This window comes from Cherax quadricarinatus, chromosome 6, assembly GCF_038502225.1.
Source record: "Cherax quadricarinatus isolate ZL_2023a chromosome 6, ASM3850222v1, whole genome shotgun sequence".
Classification (NCBI taxonomy): Eukaryota; Metazoa; Arthropoda; class Malacostraca; order Decapoda; family Parastacidae; genus Cherax; species Cherax quadricarinatus.
The window spans coordinates 51,407,812-51,422,067 of NC_091297.1; the positions used below are offsets into that span (position 1 = coordinate 51,407,812).

Consider the following 14,256-nt stretch of genomic DNA (forward strand, 5'->3'; position numbering starts at 1 on the left):
GAGGTACAAAAAAATACAGGTAAGAGCAGCATGCCAAAGCCACTTGTATGCATAGCATTACGGGCAGGCTTAAAATTAACTTAAGATTAACTAAGCAATGATGTAATCAGTGATGAAACATTATTGTAAACAGATAACTATAAAGCACAAATGAGTATTACAAAGACAGGTCATATGGTTGCTTGCATTGCTGTACATTAAGTAAAATGGAGTATTCTGTTAAGTAGTGTATTTAAAAAATAACAAAGTGAGATTGGGTCCTAGGTTTAACATTTATGTGATATAATTGTGAGAAACATTTAAGATATACAATTTATAAGGTTCAGTTATTCAGTATTTATTTGGTTTTGGGTGAGTAAGTGATCTTTGAGAAGAGACTTGAATTTATAAACAGGTAGTGTTTCTTTTATATTTACAGGTAATGAATTCCAGATTTTAGGGCCTTTTATGTGCATTGAGTTTTTGCATAGTGTGAGATGGATACGAGGAACATCAAAGAGTGATCTGTGCCTTGTGTTATGGTCATGTGTTCTGTTGAGGTTGGCAAGGAGATGTTTGAGGGGAGGGTTAATATCAGAGTTAAGTGTTCTATGTATGTAATAGGTGCAGTAATAAGTATGGATGTTTTGTATGGTGAGTAGGTTTAGTGTTTTGAATATTGGTGGAGTGTACTGCCTGTAGTGGGAATTTATCATTCTGACTGCAACCTTTTGTTGGGTAATTAATGGTCTGAGATGGTTAATTGTTGTTGAGCCCCATGCACAAATTCCATAGGTGAGATTGGGATAAATAACAGAGTGATATAGGGCCAGGAGGACTGACTGTGGAACATAGTACCGTATCTTCGATAGTATGCCTACGGTCTTGGAAATTTTCTTAGAAATTTGTGGTATATGTGTATGAAATTTGAGTCTATTGTCAAGGTGGATTCCTAAGAATTTTCCCTCTGTTAGCTTTGTGATAGGTGATCCTTTTATCATTATGTTAAGAGGGACATCTGTAGCTCTGTTACCAAACTGAGTGAAGTAGGTTTTGTCAATGTTTAGTGTAAGTTTGTTAGTCCTCATCCAGGTAGATATTTTCTGTAATTCGGTATTTACAGTATTGGCTAGCATGACTGGGCTCGGGTAAGAGAAGACGTATGTAGTGTCATCTGCAAATAGTGTGGGTTTGAGTAATTGCGAAGCATTTGGTAGGTCATTTATGTATAGGAGAAAGAGAAGAGGGCCAAGGACACTTCCCTGAGGTACACCAACTGTAATTGGTTGTGCGGAAGAGTTTGCCCCATTTGTGTACACATATTGGCTTCTGTTGCTGAGGTATGACTTGAGGTAGTTGAGGGGGTGTCCTCTTATACCATAGTGTGACAATTTTATGTGGAGCAAGTCATGGTCAACTGTATCAAAAGCTTTACGTAAGTCAATGAAGATCCCCAGTGGGACTTCTTTTTTCTCTATTGCAGTGTATATATGTTCTAGCATGTGTATAATAGCATCATTAGTATTTTTATTAGGCCTGAATCCAAATTGGCAGGGGTTGAGTATGTTTTGGGAGATGAGGTAGGAGTAGATTTGTTTATGAATTAATTTTTCGAAGATTTTTGAGAGAGGGTGTAAGTTGGATATTGCCCTATAGTTATTCAACTCTGTTTGGTCTCCTCTTTTATGGATCGGGGTGACCCTTGCTATTTTGAGAACTGTAGGGAAGGTAGAGGATTCAATGGATTTGTTAAAGAGTGTTGCAATGATTGGTGATAGCACTTGTGACAGTTTTTTGTATATAAAGGGTGATAAGGTATTTAAATCTCCTGCCTTGTTTTTTAGTGTGTTGATAACAAGGGAGACTTCGTATGGGTAAGTCGGAGCTAGGAACAGTGTGTTCAGGTAGTTGCCAGTGAGGTAGTCATTTGGTGGGGTATCTGAGCTTGGGATTTTATTGGCAAGGTTTTCTCCTATAGTGGAAAAGAAATCATTGAGTCTGTTTGCTGTTTCTGTTGGTGGGAGTTGGGGTTCATCTGATTTTGCTAATTTAATTTCGCTATTTCGTGATATCTTTTTTGTTTCTAGAATTTCTGATAGGGTTTTCCAGGTCTTTTTTATATCACCTCGTAAGTTGGATAATCTATTCTCATAATACAATTTTTTTGCCCTTCTTATCAGGCTGGTTAGGATTGACGAGTAACGTTTTGTTTGGTCTCTGGTTATGTGACCCATTCTGTACTGTTTTTCATATAAGTGTTTTGTATTTATGGATTTGAGAATGCTGGGTGTTAGCCAGGAACTGTTCAGTCTCTTAGCTGTCATCTGTTTAGTTTTTTTAGGGCAGTGCTTGTTATAGAGGTATTGGGTCTTTTTTAGAAAATTATTAATACATTCATCAATATCTGTATAGATTTCTAGCTCAGTGTGCCAGTCAATGTTTGTTACTGCTGTTGTGAAGTTATTAATAGCTGCCTCATTGTGAAGTCTGAAGGTGACTTTAGTAGTGTCTTGGGGTAATTTACCAAGAGTTGTTATGAGGAAAGTAGGGTAGTGGTCTGTGGTATTATCTGTGATTATGCCTGATTTTAAAGGGGATATGGTGTTGGTCCAGATGTGGTCAAGTAGGGAAACACTAGTCTCTGTAACTCTTGTAGGTTTTGTTACTGTTGGTAGCAACATGCAGTTACTCATTGTGTTTGTGAATTCAGTAACGTGTGGGTCCTGGTCTTGCAGGAGATTTATATTGAAGTCACCTGAGAGTAGCAAGTTATCTTTGTTCATGCATACATCAGTTATACTTCCTAGGTTTTGACTAAATCGGCTAATGTTTGACTGTGGTACTCTGTAGATGTTTATCAATGTGAGAGGTTTTTGTAGGTATCTGGATTTGAATTTAGCTATTATATATTCCCCATGTTCATCCCTTTTGCAAGTATTAGTGATACGTTCTAGTTGCTCTGAGTAGTATATATAGCTGTGCCACCCCCTTGTTGGTCTGGCCTACAGTTGTGTATGGCTGTGTAACCAGGAATGGCATAGACATCAGTAGTATCAGGCTTTAGCCAGGTTTCAGTTAGTGTAATGATGGATATATTGGCATGCAAGGAATTTAGTAATCTATGAGGTCATCGTAATGTTTACTTAAAGATCTGATATTGTAGTTAAAGACAGTTATGTTGTTGTTGACTCTAAGAAGTGCCTTTGATTGTTCTGCTGTGTAGTAATTACAGTAACTGTTTGATTCATTTAAGTCATTAAATAAGAGGTTGGTATCAGGATCAATGCTTGTAATCATAAGATTTGTAGTGAATCTATAGTTAGAATTAAGTATAAAACAAAGTAAATATTCTAAAACTATAAAATAGCACCTGAATTATTTAACAAATGTAAAAAAATGAGCTAAGGTAGTTTTTTAAAGCTAAAATAAAGGAGACAATATAAAAGGGACTAAAATAATTTGTGGTGAACAAATAAAGTGATGATCAAATAATGGAGCTTGGGAATATGATAGTAGGTAGTACTTTAAAGGTAATTTTTTAAAGTTAGAATTAGGGAAAACAATATAAAAGGGACTAATATAAGTAGTGGTGAACAATAAAGTGGTAATCAAATAAATGAGCTTTGGAATATAATGGCAAAATAGTGAACTTATTACACTTTAGCACCTGAGAATAGCACCTTGATTATTTTAACAATTGTGAATATATGAACTAAGGTTATTATATAAAGCTAAAATAAAGGAGAAAATATATAAGGGACTAAATTAAGTAATGGTAAACAAAGTTAAATGGACAGATAGTCACTATGAAATATTAATAAGTTGAGCAGTTTATTGCACAATAAAAAGTAAAAAAATGAGGTAGTTGGTACTAGCTAGCAAAAGATAGTTTTGGTACTTGCAAAAAAGTAATTGGAATATACACTAATTGCACACACAATAAAAGGTGACTAAAACAAGTAGTGGTAAACAAAATTAAATGGACAGGTAAGAATGATGAATAATATTAATTTGGAGTAAGATTTGACTTGTAACATAAAATTATGAGCAATCAATAGCAGTAAGAAAGAAGTATAAAGTATTGGAGGTAGTTGGCATTAGCTAGTGATGAAAAATAAAAAAATAATAATGCACAATATAATAGTAATGTACACTATATGCACCACACGTATATGTGTATTAAGGGCACTTATCTAATCTGTTACAGAAATGTCGGCTTTTCTAAGGAAGGTAGAGAAATCATGTTCATTTGAGATGGTATATTGTTGTCCTGTTTGTTTTCCTTACTAGTATTTTCCCATCTCGCGTGAAACACTGATGTATTTTGTTTTCCTGTTTAAGTTTTCTCAACCTGAACAGAAGGTTTTGACGTTTTCTTGTTAGACACTCATTTATGTACACTCCATTTTTCATTGTATTATTATTATTATTATAATCAAGGGGGAAGCGCTCATTGTAATTGCTGATTTAATTAGGTCCTTTCTTTTATCATATGAATGAAGTCGGATCATTATACTGTGTTTACTTCCTGGTTTTCCTTGCAAACATGTTTCTTTTATTTCATTGTTTTGCACGATGACTTGTACGTGGTCTTGTATTATCCTGATAGGAGTTTCTTTGCACTGTGCTTGGGTTATGTCACTAGGAATGTGTGGACTGTTTATTATAACTGCATCAGACAACTTGCCTTGTTCAGTTTTGTTGTCTTGGAAATCAAGGTATTCATTTAGTCGAGTGTGCATGTTCTGATTCCAGTCCTTGATTGCTTCTTCAACCTTCATATTTATTGTTGTTATTTGTTCAGTGTGACTGGCTATAGCTGCTTTCAGAGTATTTTCTGTGTCAACACTTCCCGATGTAATCTTCTCTTCAAGGTTTTGGATCTTGTTCTCGAGGTTGGTTATCTTGGATTCTCGTCGCGCAGGTGTTGCTTTGCAAGTTGCTCATGCAACTTCCTAGCCTTTTCACATATGATCGCTTGAGAGATGCTATCTCCTGCTTTCTGTTTTTCGTTTATCCACACCAATAACAGTCTTTCAACATCTTCTATCACTTGCGATCTCTGTTTCGAAAACAAAGTTGCACCTTCGGCAAGAACAGCTTCCTTGATTGCCGTTTTCTTGGGCACAATAGTAGCGATGGTTGATTGGGGTTTTGTGTACAACCTGGCCAGTTCAGAGACATGCACTCCACTTTCATACTTAGCAATGATCTCTTTCTTCATATCCATAGTAATTCTCACCCTTTTTCCTGTAGGGTTGGCACTAGAAGCTTTCTTGGGGCCCATAGTGACTTATTTTGCAGGTGCAATCACTAAAAAGGCTGTGATAATATGAAATGTTCTGATTGTATGCTTGGAAGTGACCGCGGTGGCTGGCTTGTAAACACTGGCAGCCACAGAACAAGTGAGGCGGGCTCAGGCCTCACGTGGATGCGTCTCGAACGAATTGCGTTGAGCGAGTTTTTTCGCGCTAGCCGAGGCAAAATTTTTGCGTTAAAATGTATCGCTAGGTGGATTTAACGTTATGCAATGCATTCTTTAGGCGAGGGTCCACCTGTACTATCTTTAATTAATGCTCTGACAGTTTCTGCGGTGTAATTCCTGTTATACGTCACACCGAGATATTTGGCTACTCACCAACACATCTGAAGTTTTAACGTACTCAACTCCGACAAAGTCAGAGTATCAATTAACTGTTTCACTTTGACATACATCACGAAAATAAATGCACTACGAGAGAGTGATTATAGGAAACTATAATCCTAATAGGAATTTTAGTGTTGGTTGTCTTAGAACTAGAGCTCATAAACAGTATTTCCATCTCCTTGGATCAAGAGACTCAGTCAAGTACAGTGGAACCTTGAAAATCAAACATACCAAATATTGAACGTTTCGAAAATAAGACCATTTTTTCGGACAAACCGTGTATACCAAAAATCGAACGCGTTTCAAATTTCGGACCGCCGGGTACGGGACCTGTCTACTGGCCTGCTCTGTCCGCGTCCCCGCGCAGGCGCCGTGAGCAGTCTAGCTTTGTTTATGCTTGAGTGAACACTAACCTGCGCTCTGATTCACACATTTTACGATTATGTCGTTGGTGGATTATTTCGTTGTTGTGGGACTGTGAAATAAGCTGCCATGGGCCCAAAGAAACTTGCTAGCGGTACCCCTGTGGTAAAGAAAGTGAGAAACACCATAGATGTGAAGAAGGAAATAGTACAGAAGAATGAGAGTGGTGTGAGACTTGTTGAGCTTGCCAGGATGTACAGAGGACTGTGGACAGTTATTTTGTGAGACAGAAACAGACGACTGTGGAGTCATTTTGTGAGACAGATGATTGTGGACAGTTATTTTGTGAGACAGACTATTGTGGACAGTTATTTTGTGAGACAGAAACAGACGACTGTGGAGTCATTTTGTGAGACAGATGATTGTGGACAGTTATTTTGTGAGACAGACTATTGTGGACAGTTATTTTGTGAGACAGAAACAGACGACTGTGGAGTTATTTTGTGAGACAGACGATTGTGGACAGTTATTTTGTGAGACAGAAACAGACAACTGTGGACAGTTATTTTGTGAGACAGAAACAGACTGTGGAGTTATTTTGTGAGACAGACGATTGTGGACAGTTATTTTGTGAGACAGAAACAGACGACTGTGGACAGTTATTTTGTGAGACAGAAACAGACGACTGTGGACAGTTATTTTGTGAGACAGAAACAGATGACTGTGGATAGTTTTGTGAGACAGAAACAGAGGACTGTAGACAGTTATTTTGTGAGACTGGGGTCCAATGACTCCAGATGCCATCACTAATCTTCAATAAAGGTAAGTAAAAATGTTATTTTATATTACTATACATAATTGAAGACTCTAGCATTTGTTGTGTGTATGTAAAACTGTAATTAATCTCTATAAAATGTATTATTTTTGAGAATATTTTTGGGTTTCTGGAACGGATTAATTGTATTTCCATTATTTCTTATGGGAAATATTGCTTCTAATTTCAGACTTTTCGAATTTAGAACTAGCTCCTGGAACGGATTAAGTTCGATTTTTGAGGTTCCATTGTACATACATCCACCTATTATGTTGTACAAGACTAAACTCAAAGTCTTCAGATTAGGAAAGTACTCAGTGTTTGACCATAGAGTTACTAGTGTGTCAAACTGGACAATTTCTCCACCTTGGATCAAAAGCCTCCTGGACAGGCCCCCATTTGCTACAAAAAATGCGATTTCTAATAAGCATAGAGATCTCCAGTGAATACTAGAAAGGACAGTCCTTCTAGCATCCAGCCTGTTACTGGGTTTTTGTAACAAGTAGTCAGTATCCTGGTCCAATTATCCATTAGAATTTAGTAAGATTCAATAGTGCTTCAGGATTACAACTGGTAGGCTACTAACTAAAGAAATTAAAATTTAATAAGTTTATTAATAACAATAAAGTTGTCTAGGCATATAATGTCAAAGTAAATTATAGTAATCAATTGAATATAATACAGTGGACCCCTGGTTCCCGATGTTATCGGTATCCGATAAATCCGGTAGCCGATGCATTTGATCGAAAAATTTGCCTCGCTTCCCGATACAAAACCCGGTATGCGATACGATTTGTACGAGACGTGTCCAATGTTTACAAGCCAGCCAGTGTGTGCGCATCTAAGGATACATTCGGTACATTCTATATTATCCATATTATCACTGTTTTTGGTGCTTGTTTCTGCAAAATAAGTCACCATGGGCCCCAAGAAAGCTTCTAGTGCCAACCCATCGAGACCAAGGGTGCTAATGACTATTGAAATTAAGGAAATGTGTGCAAAGCGGCTTGAAGTGCAAACCTTTTTTGATGAAAATCACCCTGACACAGCTACTGCAAGCTGTGTTGGCAACTTGTACAATGACACTGTTGTGAACCACTTTAGGAATGTCATAAAGGAACGAGAGGTACAGGTCTCTATGGACAGATACGTTGTGCGACACAAGTCCAGTGACTCTCAACCTGGTCCTAGTGGCATTAAAAGAAGGGAAGTAACTCTGGAAAAGGACTTGCTACCTCAAGTCCTAATGGAGGGGGATTCCCCTTCTAAATGCTAACACCATCCGCACTCTCCCCTCCTCCCATCCCATCAATCATCACCAGATCTTCATTAAAGGTAAGTGTCAATTATTCTTTTGTTACATATTATTCTATTGTTATTGTTGTTATTGTAATTATTCTATTGCATTAAACTTAATATTTCATGTGGTAAAAGTTTTTTTTTCATACTTTTGGGTGTCTTGCACGGATTAATTTGATTTCCATTATTTCTTATGGAGAAAATTGATTTGCTTTCCGATAATTTTGGTTTACAATGAGCTCTCAGGAACGGATTAATATCGTGAACCGGGGGTCCACTGTATAGGATACAAGTTCCTACACTTCTCTCGTGTACAGTAGTATTGTGCTGAAGGCACATATCACATCTTTATGGCTTTTAACCCTTTGACTGTTTTGGTCGTATATATACGTCTTACGAGCCAGTGTTTCAGACGTATATATACTCAATAATTCTAGTGGCTTCAAATCAAGCGGAAGAAAGCTGGTAGGCCCACATGTGAGAGAATGGGTCTGTGTGGTCAGTGTGCACCACATAAAAAAAATCCTGCAGCAAACAGTGCGTAATGAGAAAAAAAAACTCTGATCGTTTTTTTGGATTAAAACACCGACTCTGAGGTGTATTTTCGTATAGTATTTATCGATGTACACTGTATTTGCATTTTCATGATCTTAGGTGATAAAATGGAAAACATATTACAGAAATAGAGATGATTTTCATTACTTTGATGATGAAAACGACCTTGAAACTGAGCTCAAAGTAGCGGAAATATTCGATTTTTACCAATGTTCAGGAGTAAACAAATCACAACACACGTCCAATACACGTCAACTGGGGAGTCTAATATTCTTTCACCAGTGCACTGATATTATTTATACCATTTTTACAATAATGCAGTAGTCTGCATAACAGTAAATTTTGTATTTTTTTGTATGAATAAAAAATCAAAATAGAAAGCAATAATAATATAAGAGGGGCCTAGAGATGACTAATGAACAGAGGATATGTTATTTTAGTGCCAAGAATGTCTACCTTGTTTATTCTGGACCCTATTTTGAAATTGGCATCTTTTTTAGTTTGCATGAAATTGGCCAAATTGCCAATTTCTGACCACAATATTGGGTAGTCCAAATTGGTAAATGGGAGGTTTCTTGTACTCAGCTGATAGATAAAATTGAGTTCTAAAGAAATAGCTATGAGTTTCGTCAACTGGAACAAAGGAATTGGCTGAAAATAGGGCTCAAAGTCGGCAAAATCGGCGATACACGTGTCACCGAGACCGCTAACTTCACGGGAGCGTAATTCCATGAGTTTTCTACCAAATTTCGAACTTTTGGTGTCATTGCCATTGGGAAAAGATTCTCTATTATTTCATAAGAAAAAATAATTCTTTTTTTTTTTTTTTTTCAAAAATTTAGCGACATAGAATGACAGTTTCAGAAAGGGGCCTGAAACAGTCAAAGGGTTAAGTACCGTCTGGTACATTGTTAGCATTTAATAACATAATACATATATATGCAAGTAAGTTTGAGTGTAAGTGCTCTAAGTAGTTCGCTATGTCTCAAGACTCGACTAGACTTAACCAGTGACTGACTAAAAGTCCTCACATAGACTAACTTCTTGACCAACCTGGCAATTAGAACAGCTTGCTTGAACAATAAAGTGACTGATAAGCTGAACAGCAATATAACAAGCAACAGCAACACAGAATCAGGAACAAGGAGATAATATAACGACACTCGGTAGGGACCATCTGCAGATCCTCCACAAAAGTCACGAAACTCCCATACTACTGAATCTAAGTTCAGCATTAGAAAATCCCCGACTGTGACAGTACACAGATACCAGTACAAATTAGGCCAAAAGCTACAGCTCAGGACCTGAGTTTCTCAGAGTGTCTATGCGACACAACCTCAGTACAACGTCGAGAATCACTAAGTCTAGGCTATGTTCTGTGAATGGAGTTACACAGAACCAACAACAAGAAAGCGACAGAGACGTTCTTCCAACAAGGGCCCACAGTGGAGAGCTGGAGAGGGACCTCTTGTTAGAAGTAACGTCAAACAGACAAGAGGGAGCGCAGACCAGGCAGACTCTCCTCCAGGTGAGGTGTGATCACCCCACCCAGATCACGTGACTCCGTGGACTGCTGCTGCCCAGCAACTCAGCTGGCAGCGAAACAAGTGAAGTGAAAACTACAGTAGCTAGACAACGCTGTCAGCTACTTAATACTCTCGAACTATGAGCACTGAATAATATATAAATGTTACAAGCTACCTAATAACATAACTAAGTCAAATAATAATATAAAGCAATATATTTACAATTTAGCTAATATCACAATTATAAGCAATATAAAATTACATGAACAGGTAATATACATTATATACATTGTGACCCATTCAGGGGTCGCAATTCTTTAGAGTGCAGGTACTGAGTTAAGATATTCTATCATTGCAACATTATAATTTTTTCCAGCCAAAGTTTATTCCGGAATTCATCAAGAAGCAAAAAGAGGGCAACTACGACTTGGTTTCTGGAACTAGATACATTGGAAGTGGAGGTGTGTATGGATGGGATCTGAAACGTAAAGTGATTAGCCGAACTGCCAACTACATCACTCAGATTCTTCTCAGACCTAGAGCTTCAGACCTCACCGGCTCCTTCAGGTAATTATTAGGACATGGGTCTATCTGTGTCTTATAACTAATCTGTACATCTTACTCTGTAAAAATTTTAGTTTATATTAATGACTGATGATTGTTGAAGGCAAACAGTTTGGCCATAATTCTTGGTTTGTTCTCATTGAGTCTTAATCTGAGAACTTGCCAGGGCATCTATAATTAATCATCCCATTAAGTTAAGAACTTCATAAGAATATTCTATGATTGATGGATCTTTGGATTACTGACTTTATATAATGTATTCTAATAACTTTTTTTTTTTTTTTACAGCATCTCGAAAAATGTTGTAATCATTGAAGTTAGTTTGCTTTTGTGACTGGTAACAACTTAATACTCATTCTTAATATATACATGATTAAAGCTTGTGTGCTTGCCCATATGTCAGCCCATGTGTAAGGGCATCATTCGATGAGCATAGTTTATCCCCATTGTATTTTGATATACAGTGTGAATAAATCCATGTTAATTCATGGTACATTGAAAACAGTACATCCACCCCTCAGAGCCGGAATTCCCTCAAGGATATATGGTCATACATTTTTAATAGTATATCTCTCTAAATTGGAACTAGATTCCTTGGTTCTCAGTTTTGTTGATTTTGTTTTGGTAACCTTCCAAACAGAACTTTGTTTTTGCAGAACATTTTGGATGCTCTGCTGAGCAGTGTACTTTTCAATAGATCATGTCTCTCTCTACTGCAGCATTAATGTTGCTTGAAGGCACACTCAAGAGATTTTGAATATGGACGGTTGTCCTAGTTTTTCAGTCACTGGTGGGGAAACTAATAGAATATGTATTGCAGCCCAAGGATGCAATACATAGTTGCTTTTCATTGATGTAGCTCCTGCTTTTCTGTGATAACATATGTTTTCATCACTCACAACAGATTGTACCGTAAGGAGGTCTTGCAAAAGCTGGTAGAGGCCTGTGTCAGTAAGGGCTATGTCTTCCAGATGGAAATCATTGTCCGTGCTAGGCAGTTTAATTACACCATTGGAGAGGTAAATAGCCATTTTTTTCTTTGTCTCGTATAATTATATCTGATTATGAAAAAAAGGCACCCCTCTCTTCAACAGAAGAGAGGGGTGCCTTAACCCTTTGACTGTCGCAACCCCAAATCCTGGGGTGTCTCCTGGTGTTGCAAAATATTTGAAAAAAAAAAAAAAAATTATTTTTTCTTATGAAATGATAGAGAATCTTTTCCCGATGGTAATGACACCAAATGTATGAAATTTGATGGAAAATGTACGGAATCATGCTCTCGTGAAGTTAGCGACCTCGGCGATATTTATGAATTGGCAATTTCGCCCAATTTGAGCCCTATTTTCGGCTAATTCCATCGTTCCCATTGACCAAACTCACAACTATTTCTTTAGAACTCCATTTGTTCTATCGATTGAGTACAAGAAACTGCCCATTTACTGATTTCAACTGCCCAATAAAGTGGTCAGAAATTGGCAATTTGGCCAATTTCACGGAAATTAAAAAATATGCCAATTTCAAAATAGGGTCCAGAATGAACAATGCAGACATTCCTGGCTCTAGAATAACATTTTCTTTGTTCATCAGTCACGTCTCCAGGCCCCTCTGATATTACTCTTTCTTTCTATATTGAATTTTTATTCAAACAAAAAATAGGAGATTTACTGTTATGCAGACTACTGAAATATTGTAATAATTGTATAAATAATGTCAACCCATTCATGACTGCATATTAGAATGGCTAGCTGGACATTTATTGGAAAACGACATCATTTGTTTACGTTTGAACATTGGCAAAAATCAAACATTTCCCCTACTTTGAACTCCATTTCAAGGTTCTTTTCATAGTAAAACCAATCAAAATCACCTCCATTTCTATATTTTTTCCATTCTATCAAATGTGACTACAAAAATGAGAATATAACCATAAAAACTATACTAAAATACACTTCAAAGTTGGCGTTTTAATCCAAAAACATAGTTGGAGTTTTTTTTTCTCATTATGCACTGTGTGCTGCAGGATTTTTTTTTATACTGTGCACACTGACCACACAGAGCCATTCTCTCACATGTGGGCCTACCAGCTTTCTCCTGTTTGATTTGAAGCCGCTAGAATTTTTGAGTATATTTATGTCAAACACATATACGACCGAAACAGTCAGAGGGTTAATTCTGGTGAAAATTCCTGATCCAAGAAATTTATGCTGCCCTTCCCTTTCTGGAATTAAATCTGTTTACCTCCCATTCCCTAATCCCCTAGAAGTAAATTTAACACTTCGCAGTGATTATGAATAAAAAAATATTTCTGCATGTATCTGGACTTGTATCCTTTGTATAATCAAGTCTTGCTTAAGATCAACTCCTTGCAGATATAGGAGATTGGATGGGGCTCTGGGAGTAATAAGACTCTCAAAACTCATCAAAGATATGGTCTGTATAGGAAGTGTGGTATGAATATTATTTTCCCTAGTTTGACTTAGAAATGGAGATTTTTGTGTTGTGTTTTCTTAATTTTTTTTTTTATCCATTGTAGATAAATTGCGTAAATTCTGAATTTTAGACCTATGATAGGGAAAATTTAAAACATTTGTGACAAATTCCAAAGAAATCCAAAGAAAATTTGGTACAAGCATGTACCAAATTTTGGAAAAAAAAAAAAAAAAAAAAAAAAAAAAAAAAAAAAAAATTCCTTTCCCGTCACGAGTTTCCTTTCATATTCTAAATTGTGTAATTCTTTTCATATATCTACCGTTTTATGTATCATTTTTGTAGCTTTTCATATTGATTAATGAAAACTTGCAGCATATTAACCCTTTGAGGGTTTTCGTCGTACTAGTACGTCTTACGCGTAGGGGTTTTTGACGTACTAGTACTCATAAATTCTAGCGGCCTCAAATCTAGTGGGAGAAAGCTGGTAGGCCTTCATATGAAAGAATGGGTCTATGTGGTCAGTGTGCACAGTCTAAAAAAAATCCTGCAGCACACAGTGCATAATGAGAAAAAAAAAACTTTGACCATTTTTTTTTAATAAATCAGCGACTTTGCAGTGTATTTTCGTATGGTATTTATTGTTGTATTCTAGTTTTCTTGGTCTCATTTTATAGAATGGAAGACATATTACAGAAATTGAGATGATTTTGACTGGTTTTACAAAGAAAGGTGCCTTGAAATTGAGCTCAAAGTAGCAGAAATGTTCGATTTTTACCAAACTTCAAAAGTAAACAAATCGTGCCAAGCGTGCAATACACGTCAACTGGTGAGTCTAATATTCTTTCACAAGTGCACCAATAATATTTATACCATTTTTTACACTAATGCAGTAGTCTGCATAACAGTAAATCTTATATTTTTTGTGAAAATAAAAATTCAAAGTGGAAAGCAAAAGAATATAAGAGGGGCCTTGAGACGTGACTAATGACTAGAAGAAATGTCATTTTAGTGCCAGGAATGTCTTTCTTGTTTATTCTGAACCCTATTCGGAAATTGGCATCTTATGAAATTTGTGTGAA

General features: G+C 36.6%; 1 protein-coding gene across 1 annotated transcript in view; it reads left to right on the forward strand.

Moving 5' to 3' along the window:
- The window catches only part of Dpm1 (Dolichyl-phosphate mannosyltransferase subunit 1), a 135,498-nt gene that overhangs the window by 117,903 nt on the left and 3,339 nt on the right, over positions 1-14,256 (forward strand). Inside the window, exons 4-5 of the mRNA XM_053782691.2 lie at positions 10,560-10,750; positions 11,652-11,766. Of these exons, the coding sequence (XP_053638666.1) occupies positions 10,560-10,750; positions 11,652-11,766 (306 nt within the window). The remainder of the gene's footprint in view (positions 1-10,559; positions 10,751-11,651; positions 11,767-14,256) is intronic.